The sequence below is a fragment of the Silurus meridionalis genome, chromosome 29 (assembly GCF_014805685.1).
Source record: "Silurus meridionalis isolate SWU-2019-XX chromosome 29, ASM1480568v1, whole genome shotgun sequence".
Classification (NCBI taxonomy): domain Eukaryota; kingdom Metazoa; phylum Chordata; class Actinopteri; order Siluriformes; family Siluridae; genus Silurus; species Silurus meridionalis.
The window spans coordinates 7,293,398-7,312,026 of record NC_060912.1 but is presented as its reverse complement, the minus strand read 5'-3'; the positions used below and the strand labels follow the sequence as shown (position 1 = coordinate 7,312,026).

The 18,629-nt window shown below is 38.7% G+C and overlaps 1 protein-coding gene across 1 annotated transcript in view; it reads right to left on the bottom strand.

Annotated features, from left to right (window-relative positions):
* Positions 1–5,841: 5,841 nt before the first annotated feature.
* fndc5b (fibronectin type III domain containing 5b) overlaps positions 5,842–18,629 on the bottom strand; it is a 28,549-nt gene continuing 15,761 nt past the window's right edge. The window contains 5 exon segments of the mRNA XM_046844452.1: positions 5,842–10,714; positions 12,234–12,411; positions 15,628–15,717; positions 17,920–18,045; positions 18,048–18,117. Of these exon segments, the coding sequence (XP_046700408.1) occupies positions 12,272–12,411; positions 15,628–15,717; positions 17,920–18,045; positions 18,048–18,117 (426 nt within the window). The 3' untranslated portion in view covers positions 5,842–10,714; positions 12,234–12,271.

Sequence of the window (18,629 nt, the reverse complement as noted above, 5' to 3'; positions counted from 1 at the left end):
GTACGACATGCAGTGAAAGGCTTTTTACGACTGTGCAACCTGTAAACATGAAAAATAGAATATAAGGTTAAAAATAAAGTAGATAAATATAAGTATTACATATAGTATAACTAAAAAGTATGAGAATAAGGTTAAGACCTATTGTCCTTAAAGTGTCCATGTGCAGTATAATGTGACATAAAGTGACACTGTGCAGTGTAGGTCCAAGGTTAAAGTGTTATACAAATGCAAAACTTCACTAAAAAAAATTATTAAAAGAGAAAAGAATTCATGAAAATTAAAGAAATCCTGCCATTGTTTGCGCCCCACCTGTCATGCCTTTAATCCCCACTAGAGGGCCGCGTCCCACACTTTGAGAACCGCTGATTTCTATAGAGAAATATATTAACAGGGGAAATATACACAATGTGATGACGTGGAATGTTGCTTTTAGACCAGGAGAGGGCAGCAGCTCTGCACTATTGACATTTTCATGTGACCTGTCTCATACGGAGACACACACACACACACACACACACAACTCTATCCTGCTTTTCACCTCTGATATGTTTGCATGTCTGTGTTCATGCTTGCGAGTATCCATGAACACAAGTGTGTTTTTTGTTTTGTTTTGCTATCCAAATGTAAGACAATATCCCACGGGCCTGTGTGTTACTCTCTTTGTTTCACGTGTGTATCTTATTTATCTGCCTCTCAGTGCGTTGCTTAAAAAATGAAGAGATCTCTGCATGTCCTCGCCGTCTCCTGCGTTGCAGCATTAAATAATGCAGGCAGCCTAAGCTGTCGAGGTGACACTCTAAGCTCACCAGTCCACAAACCATGTGTGTGTGTGTGTTTGTTTTTGTGTGTTTGTGTGAAGTCTAAGTGCAGGTGTGTGTGGGCTGAACCGTGTGACGCACGGCCCTCTAGAGGACTCCGCAGTCAAACATCTGAAAACGTGTGGGAGGCAGAGATGCTTGGCACGTTTATTGTCTCCCCGCCATGCTTACACACACACACACACACTCACACACACACATACTCTGAATCGGCTTCAGCATTCTCATCATAGCTGTCAATAGACCTTTCAATCACTCATAGCAGTTTCACCCAATTAAGTTTCTTTTTTCCATCATTAATACAACAGTGTTACTGCTTTATTATAGCGCTTCAGGCAAAGCACTAAAACTAACAGGTCTCAGGCAACTTGTGTAAAAAACGACTAGTAGATTTGACATGTCGTACGGCCAAAAAGCACCAGAACATCACAAATGTTATTTGCTAACTCCCATGTTGCAGTCTAGCTGAATGTTTATAGCTAATTTTTCTCATTTGTAAAGATTTTTAAGATTTATTAGGATGTCAGATGCCGAAACGCCACATTATAATCTTACAGTATATGACAAAGGTATTGGGACACCTGACCTTTCCAGCCATATGTGCTTCTTCCCCAAACTGTTGCCACAAAGTTTAATGCATACAGTTGTATAGGATGCAGTAGCATTACATTTTCCCTTCATGTGAAGTAGGAGACTCAAACCTGTTCCAGCATGACACTGTGCACAAAGCCAGCTCTATGTGTACATAGTTTGGAATGGAAGATCTTGTGTGACCTTGTATAGAACCCTGTCCTCATCCCTACTGAAAAGATGATTTAAAACGCCGTTTTAAAGACCTCCAAACCTCACCTACATCAGTTTTACACACTTCCTTGTGGCTGAATGAGCACAAATCAAGAAGCACATAGGAATCTTGTGGTCACATGACTTAAGTCTTTATAGTGTATATAATAATAAAGAAATGTATCACTTTTTATATTCACAGGCAGAGACTTGTATTTAGTTATTATAGTTCATAGGTAACAGAACGACTCGAAGACGCCTGAATGACTCTTCATTGTGATTCATGTTTCTGTTTTGTTGCAACAACGCCACAGTGCTGGTGAACTATTGAATCTCGATGGTCAGAAGCAGAAGCATGACAGCAGCTCTGAAAGTAGCACAAATCTCAGGTGATCATTTGTTATTGTTTCTATAGTTAGTATAGTATAGTAAGTATAGATGGAAATTTAGGGCGCATTATATTATGCAAATGAGAGTGTTCTCTACACTTTCTTTTATAATGTGTGGAATTGATGCATGAGTGATAAATGTTTTTTGTGTGTACTTTTTCTCTGCCTGTTTTGATGAATGTCATGCTTGTTTTTTACAATTTAGACTGAGTAAATCTGTGCCCCATGTAGGCTCCTCTAATTCACCTGGTTCGGCTGAGAGGTGATGCGGATTCTGTTGATGTAAGACATCCACCATAAGTCCCGGATGTTATGCCATTTGAGATGCTTTTCTGCACATTAAGAGTGATTATTAGCATTGCAGTACTGTCATCTTAACAAGGAATTTCCAACCCAGAGTTCTATACAAACTCTTAGACTGTTGTTTGTGAAAATCCCAAGAGGATCGCAGTTTCTGTAAAACCCCCAAAATAGCCTTTCTGGTACCATCAACCATGGTTTGAAGTGAAAACAAACTGTAGATTTTGATCTGTATCAGCATTATTCTACTCAACACACTGCTGCCACACAATTGGCTGATTGATTGGGTATCATCAGGTTGATTGATAATAAAACAAACACAAACTTCTTACATTTCTGCTTATTCCTGTGTGTAACCCCTCATTTAGTCCTGATTAGGGCACACTCCTTCACATTTGTTTCACAAACAGTCTTATTTTTATTGCGACAGTAAAACCAGCGGCTACAGATCTAATAGAATCGCATGCTTTTTTGTGCGTTTCAGGCAGAGGGATGGTTATGATCGTGAACGTGCTACAGCAGTAGAGCAGATTGATTGATGTTTCAAACACATGAACATGCAAATAGGGCTGCAGCAACTAATCGATGAAATAATCGATAATTAAATTCGTTGTCAGCGAATCCTGTTATCGATTTGTTGAGCTGCTCAAGTTACAGGGTAGTGTGACGGCAAGATAAGACAACCGCTTGCGTAATGGCAGTCAATGTCAACATTGACAGTACATGTCAACCGGCAGGAGGAAAAGATGTGCGTCTTAAGCCATCCAAGGCATGGGAGCATTTTATATTAAACGCAACAAAGAAGACTTTAACCTGCAAGTTATGCAAAACTGAGCTTGTTTTATCACCCAATTAATCGTTTAACAAAGTAATCATTAGTTGCAGACCTACATGCAACAGCTACATGTTGTCAAAGCAAATCAAATTTTATTTGTCACATGCACATTCATACAGGGTACGACTTGCAGTGAAATGCTTTTTACGACGGTCCGGCACGAGGGAATAGGATTGGGAGAAAAATAAAATAAAGTAAAAAAAATAAACCAAGGAAAAGAAGGCAGATAAATAAAGTATAAAACTATATAAAATATATAAATATAAATATATATGAGAAAAAATATATACAAGGTATGCTTATGGGAGTAAACAGTAAATGGGAGGTGGTAGCTCAGTGGTTAAGGCATTTGACTTTGGATCGGAAGGTCACAGGTTCAAATCCCACCATCACCAAGCTGCCAAGTCGCTCTGGATAAGGGCGTCTGCCAAATGCCGCAAATGTAAATGTAAATAAGTAAACAATTTAAGGTGGTTTATGTGATTGTCCTTAAAGTGTCCGTGTGCAGTATGGTGCGGTATAAAGTATAAAGTGCACTGTGCTGTGCGAGTCCAGAGCTGAAAGTGTCATAGTGCAAAAAGATATTCGCACTACGATTTGACATACAATTGTAACATCGTATGTGTGCAAAGCTTTCATAAGCACCATATGAGACATGAATGAATTTGACTTGTGGTCTATAAGCAGTTCGTGAACCTTTCATCATGATTACAGTGGTATAAGTATATGAATTACAAGTGAATGATTTATTTTTTTCTGCGCCTATTTGAGGTTTTGAGAAGAGTTTCGGAAGAGGGTGAAGTCTGCAGAACCAAATCTAGTGAGTATAATGGGTGCAGAATTGAGAAACTGTTTCCGGTGAGAAACTCATGTGTCAGGACAGGGCGATGTCTTATGACTTCAAAATCACTCATGAAGGGCAGTGGTCTTCATGATATCTCTTTTTGATACCACCTCGTCCCTGCCCCTGTTAACATTTTAAACTGACCTGTGGTAGACAATTCAACTCTTTATAGTTTATATATAAAACTATAATGATACTAATATTAATTAGTTGTGTTTCCAGTTTTATTGTTCTGTTGATCTTTGTAATGAGCTCTCGTGAGTTTTTCAGCTGATGATCACTATTACTATCAGCTGGTTGGGATTGTTAGTTTGATTCAGTTTGCCCAAATGCATTTTTTTATTAATGGTGGTGTATCCAAAGTGGTTGTATCCAATGGTTTATTAAACACATGATATGGTTGTGCAGATACAATGGTTTAAATAAAAGATTGGACAAACATGATCTAATAATATTTGTATTTATTAGTTTCTTTTTACCTTGGCTTGCTATAGCCTCAGACTACTGTGTCTTGGCATCTGATGTGGTGTCCTGACGTGGCTCATTTTGTTTTCTGAGATGCTTTTCAGCTCACCTTTGTGGCAAAAAGTAATTTATTTAAGGTACATTTCTGTCATCTAAAACCAGTCTGACCATTTTCCTCTGACCTTATTCATCAAGGTGTTTCTGCTTCAGGAACTGATGCTTGGTCTGTGTACACCAAACAGGCATAACATTATGACATTAGAACTTATGACCAAAGTGAAGTGAATAACAATGATTATCTCTTCATCATGGCACCTGATGTGACTTAGTGAGTGGGATATATTAGGCAGCAAGTGAACATTTTGTCCTCAAAGTTAGAAAAAGTTGAAGTAGAAGCAGGAGAAAAGGCCAAGCGTAAGGATTTGAGTGAGTTTAAAATCAGCCAAATTGTGAAGTCTAGACGACTGGGTCAGAGCATCTCTAAAACTGCAGCTCTTGTTGGACTGCAGTGGTCAGATTCTATGAAAAGTGCTCCAAGGAAGGAACAGTGATGAACCGGCGACAGGGTCACGGGCGGCCAAGGCTCATTGGCGCACATGGGAAGCGAAGGCTGACCCGTGTTTTGCGATTCGACAGACGAGCTCCTGTAGCTCAAATTGCTGAAGAAACTGTTACTGCTCGATAGGTCAGAACTGTTTTGGCAGCAAAAGGAGGACCAACACAATATTAGGCAGGTGGTCATAATATTATGCCTGATCAGTGTATATTGTGTTAATTTGTTTTGTTTTGATTCTTAACTAAAAAACAAAATGTGAATTACAATACCACGATTACGATTCATTTTTTAATTAAAATTTATTTATTGAAAGCTATGGATTTCATTTTATTGTCATTTCTTAAATGTCCACTCTGGAGACAATCATTGGCACAAATGATGAATAATATGATACAAACCAGAGCAACATATACAGAGTTTGCAGAAAATGTAGTAGAACATAGGGCGGGGCGGGGCAGGGGGCGGGGCAGGGCAGGGGACGGTGTTGGGGGGTTGTTTTGCAATAAATGTCTAAAGATTTAGACACGGCATAACATTGTAAGAAAGGGATGTTGTTCTGTTTTTGCCTATTGAAATTCAGTGAGTGATGCATATGAACTTCTTGGAGTGAAGACAGAACGGTCACTAAAGCCACTGATGGATAATGCGCTGATGGTTGATCAGTTATTCTACATCCAGATTGTTAAATTGTAAATTGTTTCATCAGAAAATCCCAGATCATTAGTTCGCGAATACATTAGTACTCAATCAATACTCATGTGGTTTTAGCAGTGGTAGGAGTGTATTTCCAAAAGCACGTTATAAACTAGCCTAGATCTTTGTAGTAAACAAAATAAATGCACTGCAGCCTGTTTGAAAATATTTGATACTTTATTATTTTTGTGGCAGTACATAAGTAGACATGTAATAGTTTTTTTTTTTTATCCATATAAATTGTATAAGTTTGTATAGCACTGCAGAAACATGCTAGCCCTCATGAAGCATTTGTTTTTAATGAACATCAAGTAACACAGACTCTGTGGGTTTACACTGAATGTTCATCCTGTTTTGAAGCCCATGCGTCAGAGTAAATATGTGGGACGAATGATCTCAGTGACCGTCTCGGTTCGGTTTAAATTACAATGCAACATAATGCCAGTTTCCACCTTCACGTTATTAGCGTCTCTGGCTGTCTATTAAGTGCTTTAAGGCTTGGGCTCTGATCTCACAGATGGGAATGCTAAAGAAGTAGCCACGACACGTCTATATGTACAAGAAGTGTGTTTTTAAAATCATTAACACCTTAAAGGCATGATGGAGATCAGTGTGGCAACAAATATATTGTCTACATCCAGCGTACATAATATAACACCTATTAAACCGTATTTCTTTTTTTTTAAATCAAAGCTTTACCATTGTTTTCCTTTCAGATGTATAAGTTACTTACAAACAGTTTACAGTCTAAGCACAGGAATGAGCAGATGATGGATAATGATCTTGTTCTTTCGAGTGTCCATCAGTAGTTCACTGGGAGGCAGTGGATGTGACCTCATCACCTTCTTGTTACAAGTAAAAAAAAAAACTCATGCACTTGTATAACAGTGATACATTTGATCAAATTGAATCTCAATATGTATTTTACAGAAAAAACCTTTCCCACATATGCAAATTGTTACAGTTCTACGGCATCTTTACATTTGGCTGTGCTGCTAGATCTTTCATAGGCACTGCTGTAAACACAATTCGGGTTTATGGGTTAGAAATAAAACACACTGTGGCATGTCGTTATAGAAAACGCATCAGTGAGGAGAAGTGTGAGCTTTTTCCAATAACGGCAAGTGGTTTCGATAGATAGATAGATAGATAGATAGATAGATAGATAGATAGATAGATAGATAGATAGATAGATAGATAGATAGATAGATAGATAGATAGATAGATAGATAGATAGATAGATAGAAAATATTATATCACCAAAAGTATTAGGACACAAAGCTGGAAGCACGCTATTGTATCCCCTCACTTAATCTAGGAGACCCAAACCTGTTCCAGCATGACATTGCTCCTGTGCACAAAGCCAGCTCCATAAAGATATGGAGTTAGAGTAAAATATCTCCTGCTATCGAGTTTTGACCTCAACCATATTAAACACCTTCTGGATAAATTGGAATGCTGACATCACCATCTGACTTTACTAACACCCTTGTAGATGAATGAACACAAATCGCACTTCAAAATCTAGTGGAACCTCTTCCAAGAGGAGTGGAGGTTATTATAACAGTAAATAATAACCATATTAGATCGGTCAGATGTCCACATACTTTTGTCCACAGTGTATTTTACACAAAACCATGTATCTAATCAGTGCACCTAGTATACTTTCAGAAGTTGAAATGTTTTGTAGTAGGATTTCCTGATAAATGTATTTGTTAAAGGTAAGATAGGGGCTTGGTTTTGTTAGGAACAATGTTATGTTCTAAACACTGCTTACGATGCATCACGTTAACAATCCCAAACGCTGCTTATAATGGAATTGATTTTAAATTTAAAGAGCCAGACGGTTTGAAAGGTTAGACAGAGTAAATGAGTATAACAAATCCATTACTGATTGTAACAGAGTTTTGAAAGCGGAAGGACAGTTTGCCTCTTTGATTTTGAGTGGAACATCGTCTCTGGTCAGCACAGCAGAACTTTGCTTTCAGGAACAGTGTGGCCTCGTTCTTTTTCACCGTCTCTCATTAGATGTGCTGGAAGAGAAACTAGCAGTAGAAAAGTGACGATCTGCAGAAGGAAAAACATAATCCTTGCTGCCTTATGTAAGCTGCCCAGACATGACATTGATGCCAGCCATTTTTCACCCAGCAGCTCTCCTGCTTTCTCCCCACGGCCAAGGTTAATTAGCAGTCATTAGAGGAGAAGTATTGAGTTTCTTCTGCTGGCAGTGGGAGGGAATGGCATGAAAAATGAAGGAACAGGCGACTTGTCGGAGCGAGGGGACGGTCTGTTAGACTGCCGCCATGATAATGTAATGGCTGTATGTCTGGACAGGGTTTTGGGGGTAATAAAGGGGAGGGGGGTGTTTTAATGCAGTGTGACTCCTTCATGTACCCTTCAACCGACTTGATTAACATCGCCATAATTCAGAGAAGCAAATGCAAATCGTTGCCGGAGAAGGTCGTGATGGAGTTCCACAAATGATATATATCAATATGGGATATTTGACATACTGATATCTCCGCCGGCTGAAATATGCCATAAATAAATAAACGAGCCCTTGAGCATGCCACCAATGTGCTCTTATCCTGATTACTATGAAGTCTAAGGAAAATCTTTCATCAGGATTGAACCCTATTACAGGGAAGATCTCAATGTTGGTATGTAGCAATATTATCATTGCTAATAAGTACATCATGCATACAAATTAGAATAATTATAATGATTAGGAATGCTACCCAATGCTGGTATAGCATGCTCATTTATTCAAATTCATATTCATTAATTGCTCTAATAGCCACATCCGGTACCACGTGATATTATGGGACGTGAGCCGAGTGTAGGTTGTTACACAAATGAACAGACAACAGGAAAGAGATCTGATTAAAGATATTAATCCAAGCAGACTTCAAGCTGTGCTCTGTGAAAATCTCAAGATAAGGAGCTACAACATATTCCTGCAATATAACCTAAAAAAAAACAGATTGCTTGAACATAAAACCCAGCCTGAAGAGTTCAGTGGCTAGGTGAAAATAGCAGCACTTACCCAGTAGGTTGTTCTTTTTTTTCGATCACATATCAGCAACAAAGGACTTGGATGTAAGACGCACTTCAGTTGCAGCCGTACACGAGCGCTTTTTCCAAACAACGACTTGGCATTACGATTCCAACACGGTCCGTAGTAACTAGCTAGCTAACGCAGGCTATTTAAAATTAACAAGTCTAGCGGACTCGCATGTATGTGTGCTTTTCATGGCCTCTATATAAAACAGAAACATAAGCAGAGCTAAAAGAAATATTCCCTGACATCCTGATTTTATCAATACTAAGTTCAGGCATTTTGTAATTGGTACCCCCCCAAAATAAAAAGCTACATACTCAAATTTGGCCCAAAAATGATAATCCCTAATAAATATCGGCTCACATAGAGTTAATCAGCATGATTTAATAAGTAACACCGATTACGAAAAAAGCATTATTTTTTTTTACGATTAATAGTTTGGTCCTTATTCTACAGCATACAAACGGGTCTGAAAATGAAACAAATCCCCGCTTTATGGTCATGTGATACTACTGTGTATGTCTGCACTTCTCTTTATTTGCATGTCCTACAATTGTTTCAGGACCTCGGGCCCGCATTAAGCATGTTTATATTGTTTGCAGCAAAGCGTCGACTTGTTGAGTTCATCCCAGTAGGACGACGTCCACGTCAGCGCCCGTGCTGTAAGTGACAAGTCCATCTGTCCTGACAGTCCAATAACGTGCTGTCAAGCTGCTCCCTCATCTCGCATACTTCACTTAAACTGTCAAAGGGGAAAATTTACTGCACGAGAATGAGACGAGCTATGAAAGAGCTGAAGGTCTTGAAAGGGGACGCGACAAGCTTTTTAGTGGGAAAGGCACCGGAGTCTCTAATGGAGCCATACGTCACAGTAAGAAGCATAATTATAGCAGGACTCATAGAACATGACCGTTTAGAGTTTAATGAGGAGCAAAAAAACGACTTATATTCTACATACTCATCATTGAAGGCAAGCTGTTGATTTACTCAAGACGCACGAGTGATTAAATAGGTTCTCACTGTATTAATATAATATTCGAATATATCGTCTGTAGGTGGCGATGGGACTGGTGTGGAGGATGGCGTGACGGACGAGGTTCGGCGCGAGCCACTGTATTATTTATCCTCGGGATTTGAACTCGGATGCCCTGAGAGCGAGAGAGTGCTTATGGAGAAAAGAGATAGAGAGAGATACAGATTGCACTGCACCAATACACATTATCACATTTACAGCAGTGACTCCTTTTCGCGGTAAAAAAGAAACCTTTGAGCAAAAACAAATGGATGGAAAGAAAAGGGGGGAGTATGACGGAAAATAGAGGAACCAATTGCCATAAAATAGCATTGAGATAAAAAAAGAGAAAGAGATAATATGCAGAGAGAAAGACAGAGCGATATGTGAAATAACTTCAATTTATCCCCCTTCCTTATATGATCCTGTTTCAGCAATGATAAGAAGAAAAAGCTTGTGTGTGTGTGTGTGTGTGTGTGTGTGTGTGTGTGTGTATGTATATATATATATATATATATATATATATATATATATATGAGGGGGAGATTGTTCCCCTTCATTCATAGCAAGGTTTATTATCGTCTTCCCTCAAAGGCGGTGACACATTTTGCTTATCTGAACGAGGCGGCGCTAGAGGCAGAGTGTCCTGGGATTTCTATCTCTCTCTTCTCAGAGCTTAGGGAATGTCTCTGTTTGGAGCCAGACCCGAGGGAACACCCAGCCATACACTTCTTTAATTAGCAGGTCTTCACTTCAGTCGCCCAGTGTGCTCAAGTGATCTCGTCGAATGTGCTCGAGTGTGCCATTGTCTTTGTGTACTTTCGTCGACAAGCAACAGAAAAGGGGGTCCGTATTCGTTGATAGGATGCGATATTAATAACGAGTCCTTTTCCAATGAAGATGGACACTCTTGCTTCACAATAATGTCATTTGATGGCTTTCTGGGTATGTCTCAGCTCTGTGGGAGGACACAACAACAGTAAGGAGCCAAGAAATAACCAACGCATTGTAGCCAGAATATGAATTTGAACTCGTCCGAGTAGGATAATGCCCCCGGCAACACGGTTTGATCTGATACAAGGTTCAGACAAACATCAGAGATTCTGACTCTGAAACACATCAGAGACTGTAATGTAATGCATGCTATAGTAATGCATGTTATATAAAATCATTATTTTAGATGTTAAATATGGTCTGAAACATCGTTAGGGAAGTCTTCAGATTGAAGTCTGGAAAAGAATGGAGGCATCAATAATTTGCCTCTAGAGGTCGCTCTCGTAATGACTGACCTGGAAGACGGAAAAACTATCAGTATGGATTTTTGCCAATAGCCGATTGTTTCAGCAATCAACTATCGGTGACTTGAATTCTATTAATAACTTAGCATAATTTAATAATAAAGCATATATTTAAAATGTATTTGTACAAAATGTCTATGGCATTGTTCGAGGGCCGTTACAAATCTGGGAGCCATAGTTTAGGGACCCCTGGTATTAAGTAATCTTCTGTAATCCCACTATGTGGAATTCTGGTTCGCCCAATATTACTATTTTGAATTTGGTTCCTCTCAAGCTTTCTTCACAAGTTATTTTCTTTCTTTGCTCATTCATCATCTAAATGAGATGAATCTCATTGCAGTCATGCAGAACAGGTGTATCATGGCTGGCTTAAAGTGGTTTTAAATGGGCCTTAATATCCTTCCATTTAGCAATCGCATGTTTCCAGAGGGACTTTTATGGATCGCAAGATAATCAAAATCGGATTATGGTGGTCATATGCCATGAAATTTCACCATGCCCATTCCTAAGAAAAAAATGCCAGTTTTATCACCTCAAAAATTAAAGACATTCTGCATTAATATTATTGTTTTGTATCTAGTCAGGTATTACCAGGTAAAACCACAGAGGTAAAAGTGCTTGCTTGTCAAACAAATGGCAGAACTGACACCAATTCCCACAATGTCCACCTTTCAAAGATGGCTGTCGTGGACCTCGACTCACAGCTTGCACTGTCAATGTCACACTCACAGTCACCAGACTGTTTGTCATACCTGACACCTGACAAGGCTTTCTTTATTGTTCCTTTTTTTTTCTTTTTTTTTTTTTAACCAGTGTTATACTATTGTTCCTAGTTTTTGGATTTTTGGGTAAACTTTGTTACACTGTTTTCCAATCAACGACCCCCTCTAGTTTCTGTCTTATGTGTTGCCACTGATCTTTGCAGCTACATCTGATTTTTCATCAGAATTCTGTCTTATTTTATAAGTCAATGGTTCATTCACTTCATATAATAATAATAATAATAATAATAATAATAATAATAATAATAATAATAATAATAATAATAATAATAATAATAATAATAATAATAATAATAATGATAATTATAAAAATAAACTGACAAGGGATTTAAACATTTGGTAAAAAGTTCAGTACTGGGCTACATCAATGTATGAATATAAGGTTGAATAAACGTACATGTCCTGAGGCTGAAGCCTTTTATTGCCTGTGGTTGGTTAGACCTTGCTGCGCAGCAGGCCCCCTGTAGGATGCTCGGGGGTGCTGCACTCCGACGAGTTCTTGGCTTTGTCCTTGTTGTTGTTGGGCTCGTTGTCTTTAATGATGTCATACTGACGGCAGAAGAGCGCTATTACGCCTGAAAAGAGAAAGCTCAAATTTAAATAGTCTCAAGTTCAGTTGTGGTCACAGCGCCTCACCTAACAAAAAGAAAAACTAAGACAGGGCATGTGTGTTGTTATCTATGGCAGGGGGTTCTAAATCTTTCCTAAGTTTGAGACCCCTTCCTTTCATTCAACAGACCCCAACATGTGACTGTTTAAGCCATTTCATTGCTTGGTTTCATAGCCTTGTTTGATGTTCAACACCATGAGGAACTTTTTGCTCTTCAAATTTCTACTGAGTCATGTTTATTCGGTGCTTCTGCTAGAACTAGCATGAACATATATTTCTAATAGAACAGAAGCTAAATGCTGTCAATCTAAATGGCAATGTTTTTTTTTTGGGCTTTTAGAATGTTATAAAAGTAGCAACGCATTACTGATTAATTTACCTTCATATGACAAATCATGTTTGATAAAGTTCTTATGGAGCAGTTTACTTTAAATATGGGCACAGGGTCAATGTCTAAAGAGCTAGCATGCTACCTAGCCAACACTAGCTAAGCTTAACTAGCCAATCAGATATGATATTCTTTTACGGCATCATAAGACCCAGGTTCGATACATTAAATAAAGAGAATACTATGCCTGGTTTTCTGAACATCACATTCAGTGACAATACAATAGAAATATGAAAATTATCACTATAAGAATGTGGTGCTTTAAAAGGAAAGAGACATAAGACTAAAGTGGTTTCTGGGAAAATGTCTCCTCCTGAAGTCTTCATCCTCCATCCAACACTCATCTATTCATTCATTCCCATTACAATGGCAATCGGGAGTTTGCTCAAGAGGAAATAGCTGTGCATGTTATTGGAAATCCTGGGCTTCAGGGGAAAAGCTGAGGTGGAAAGAGTGGGAGTTAGGGATAGTGATGGATGGGTTGATGTCAGAAGGAGAACGAAGATAATAGAGAAGCCGAAGATGGATCGCTTTACATTTGGGCAAACCTTACAAACCGATTATGAATAAAACTCTAGAAGTGTAAGCATAGGTTTTGCGTTTTTTCGTTGTAGAGCAAATGTCATTTTTGGGTTTTCGTCCTGCGCATGTTTTGTCCACGTGACTGAAGAGCTTGCCAATAATCCAGAGCTGAGTCAGGTGGTAGAGCAGGGAAGACACTAACACACAGCACAACAAGAAGCTTATTCATTTTGAATGCCTGGGAAACACTAATCCGGTTCTTTTGTCCTGCTTGATATGGACTGCACAGAGAATGGAAAACCCCAGTGGTTCAATTAGACAGAAGAAACTCAGACACTTCACTCTCTTTCACTCTCTCTCTTTCTCTTTCTCTCTCTCTCTCTCTCTCTCTCTCTCTCTCTCTCTCTCTCTCTCTTTCTCTCTCTCTCTCTCTCTCTTCCTTTTTATCTGTATCTCTTACATACCAGTTAGACCAGGACATATGTGGGTTAGTGGGCCTGTTCATGAATTAAATTCTTAGAAGTATTCAGAAATACAAACTGCAATATTGCAATAATGATTTAAAAACACAATACTGCACAATCTCACCGCGGCCTGTCTAAACAATCTCACGATCGGCTTACATTTAGATTGAATGTCCGTGTGATGATGAAGGTAAATTATGATCCAAAATCAAACTCCTGTAGTATAAGGCTTTCAACTAGTAGGTCAAAAGCAATTATGCATTAATTTAATCAAACTGGCTGGAAAGATGCTTTGAATATACAGTATAATTGTGTATATATGTGAGAAATTACAATGGGGTTTTAGGGCCAATTAAAAAAAAAAAATGTATTCTCTTTCCTTGGGTACATTGGGTTCCCTTTTGAATCTGGTTCCTCTCAAGGTTTCTTCCTCATAACATCTAAGGGAGTTTTTCCTGCCACAGTCACCATTGCTGCTCATCAGGGATAAATACACATCGTTCACCTTAACTGTTAAATTCTGTATACTACCTTACACTACCAAATACTACTACACTAACTGGGAAGAACTGGCACAACGTTTTCCTTAAATGCACCCATGCAGTGTTGATTTCATTTCATCTTTATACAGTACATTATTTTTCCATGTCAATTTAAATAAACTGTGAAGGAAAAGTCACAATTTTCCACTCTTACTGATATCTAAGAAAAAACCTTTTTTCATAGTTTGTGTGTGCTGTTTCTGTTTGCAATACAATGAGAAGTAATGGTTGTGACCTGGTGGAGACTACAGAGGGTCTCTGACTTCAAAGATTAGAGCAAGGTGGAAGCAATAAAGCTACTTCTACTACTACTTCTACTACTACTACTAATAATAATAATATTACAACAACGCCAATTCCAAAAAAGTTAGGACACTGTGTAAAATATAAATAAAACAGAATGCAACGATTTGCAAACCTCATAAACCAATACTGTATACTTCACAATAGAACATCAAAAAGTGTTATTCAAATTAAACCATTGTAGAAACATTTAGCAACTGATTGAAAGATTTTCACGGTGAAGTAAAAGTCAAGTCAAGTCAAGTTTATTTCTACAGCGCTTTTGACAACAGACATTGTCTCATAGCAGCTTTACAGAAATTATTAGTTAAGGTGAACGATGTGTATTTATCTCTGATGAGCAGCCATGGCGACTGTGGCATGGTAAAACTCCCTTAGATGTTATGAGGAAGAAACCTTGAGAGGAACCAGACTCAAAAGGGGAACCCTCTTTCTTTCTTCATTACTACTGCTGTAAGAAAGGATTCCTATTTAGTTGTATTTCCACACTTCACCACTAGAGGCAGACATACAGTTTACCAAGCAATGACAAGCTACACCGAGCAGCAGTCGTCATTGCCCAGTGGCCATTCGACATCGTGCAAACTGTCACTCAGCACTGACCATTTAGCAGTGGCCTTTCAGCATGCATCACGCAACCTACCGAACAGCAGCTAACAGAAGACAGCAAGAATCCTCTCATATACGATCTATTCTATACCCAGTAAAGTTGAGTGTTCTGAATCCTGTACCGTGTTTTACTGACACTCTGGGGCGAGTACAATCCCCTAATCAGCGCACCTAGATAGTGAAAATCCTTATATGGTCCTTGGAGCTAGAGAGGAAAACTTCCTAACAACTACTATTGCTCTTAATATGGCTACTTTTACACCTATTGTTACGACAACTATTATTACTACTAGTTTTGCTATCGCAAAGAAAAAGAATGGTGTTTAATAACACTCTTGACATTAATGTATTACCTGCCCACATGATCAGGACCACTACTATGATGATCAGCTCTCCAGCCCTCAACTGGGCAGCCTGGCCAACCTCCTTCATTGTCACCTCATCTGTCAAGATACACAAACACATACACATGCATATAAAGAAAAACTACACAAGAAAACACCTCTGGTACTATGACAGCGAACATGACACATAATATGGCCACATTCTAATCCTTCTCTAAGAATGTTTTTTTTTCTCCTACAGTGTAGTTTTCACTATAAGTGTCTATTTTTGTATCCAGATGTGAAGTGGTAGCTATGATGACTCAAAGGAAGCAGAAGACTTTGATCAGGCACTGAAAATTCTTCCACTTCATACCTCTTTCCTTCCTGTCTTTAAAGTCCTGTTTCCTACAACGAGACCATCCTTCTTGGTAGCAGATGCAAAGCGCCTGGTGGTAATTAAGATCATTTGTGAATTCCCTATTTGTTTTAGCCTCTGATGAGCGCTGAAGGACAGGCCGGCTGGACTTATGGAGCGGCTCGTAAGGAAGGAACTCTCTTATCTAGTTCTGCTATAGCTGAAAAGTTGTCATTTTGCGATGTGATTTTTTGTAAAATTTTAACTCTGCCTGTCAGTGCGGATACATGTCATAAGTCCAGAACAGAAAAGCAACGTAAAGCCACTTCACCTTGAAACAGGAGGCGTATGGTGAGAAAGATTAACTGTCTGCACTCATTAGCCACCCTCGAGCTATTTGAAATGAAGTGAAGCAGAAGACCGCTTGCTTGATTAACTGGAGAGCAACTCGAGTGCTAATGGCTGATTATCAAACAATGTTTTTCAGGGAACGCCCGCCTGTCGCCGCTGACGTATTACATCAAACTAGTGTAAACCAGCCTGGAATTGACCTCGGTTTACTCTCATTTCGTTATAATTCTGCGTACATTGTCTGTTTCAGTCGAGAAAAGCAACAAGTTTGAAATTTACATCTTAACTGTTATAAATGCAAATGCTAATGACTTAACTCATTATGATCAAGACAACACAGCTGCTTATGTGCACACTCAGCTTTGTAATTAATTTTGAAAGAAGCGATTGACACATCACTTGTTCATCTATCAAACTGCCTACAGGAAATGTTCTGCTTTTTTTTTTAACTTGAGAAGTTCTCCTGAAGCCTAAGCCACTTTGTATGACTCACAGTAAAAGAAAACATCACTGGACCATTCTTAGAAATGAATGTGGGAGTGAGAAGAAACCTGGCACATTCTCTGGCTTTACACGGTTAAAAGGTGTCTGGCAACATATCCTCTGTTCGAGGATTTCCACCTTTCTATAATGGCTTTGCATTATTCTCCAGGCGCAATGTTGAATATCTAAATATGTGGGTCACTAAACTGATTTTTTAAACATAAACGTGGAAATATTGCGGGTTGTGTAGACAGGGCGGTCTGTCCTGCTGACATTTTCACTTCGAATTAGTGTATTTTTAGAGTTGCTGTATAACGGCAACCCTGCTGCGTTAATGCATGAATCAACATTAATGATCTGACTGCAAACTTTTTACAGCCAGCTTTTCATTGTATTTTGACCCAGTTTTTCATTTAGCTGGTCAAAATCTAAGGTCTAACATCTTGGAGAAATAATAGAGAATAAGTTTTTGTATCTATACAATATAAAGACAAAGGTATTAGGACACCTGACTTTCTAGCCATATATCATTATTATCCATGATATTAGCACAAAGTCAGTGGCCCACAATTATATAGGATGTCTTTGTTCCAGCATCCCTTTGCACAAAGCCAGCTTGATAAAGATATAGTTTATATTAATTAGAGTGAAAGATCTCGAAGTGGAAGATATAGAGCCCTGACCTCAACCCTATTGAACACCTTTGGGATGAATCGTTACATTGATTGCACTCCAGGCCTCCTTACATCATTTACTTCAATACAAATTGATATTTGCTATGATTTGGGATGTTATTTGGGAGGAGGTGGAGGAAACTAGAGAACCTAAAGGAAACCTAAGTTATGGATATAACATTTACATTAATTTCTAAACCTTAAACACAATATAAAATTAGTCTTTTAGTTAAAAAAGATGTGAATTTTTTGGACAGTCAGCATATCAGTGATAGTAGACTAATATACTGTATTTATTGGTCTATGTGCGATATATTTTTCTTCTTCGACCCTAAGTGGCTCCTTAACCTTGTTGTCTTTGCCATTAGATAAGTTCTAATAAAGTAGCAGGTTTAGACAATATATACTGTATACAATTATATATATTAACAAAGGTACAGTTTCTCTTTGACTTACCAGGACTTTTGGAAGCCATTTTCTCAGACTCCTTTGGTGTGCGGAAGAGGACGGGGTCACTAGGTGGACTCGTGCCACTCATGCTGATGGACTGCACGTGGACAATATACTCTGTATCAGCCTCAAATCCCATAATGCACAGGAGCGAGTGGTAGTGTTGACTTCTTGGATGAAGCGCATCATGCGCACATCCTTCTTCTGAAATATACAAGATTGGCAGACGACAAATAGTTATCAGTACCAAAGTGTTGCTTAAAATATTTCTTTAGAAAATCACAACAGGTCTATATAGGTCACGTGTGCATTCAATTATGTCTTTTATATGTAATTTTGAAAAATCTATTGAAGGGTATTTTGGAATTTAATAAATGAAATATATATTAAGCATTAACTTCTTCAGCAGTTTGAACTACAGTATCTCGTCTGATGGATTGGACCAATTAGGGCAGCCTTTGCTCACCATGTGCATCAATGAGCCTTGGACGCCCGTGACCCTGCCACCGGTTCACCACTGTTCCTTCCTTGGACCACTTTTAACAGATACTGACCAGTAACAGCCCACAAGTACTGCAGTTTTGGAGATGCTCTGACCCAGTTGTCTAGCCATCACAATTTGGCTCTTGTCAAACTCACTCAGATTCTTACACATGCCCATTTTTCCTGCTTTTAACACAACAACTTTGAGGCCTGATATATCACACCCACTAACA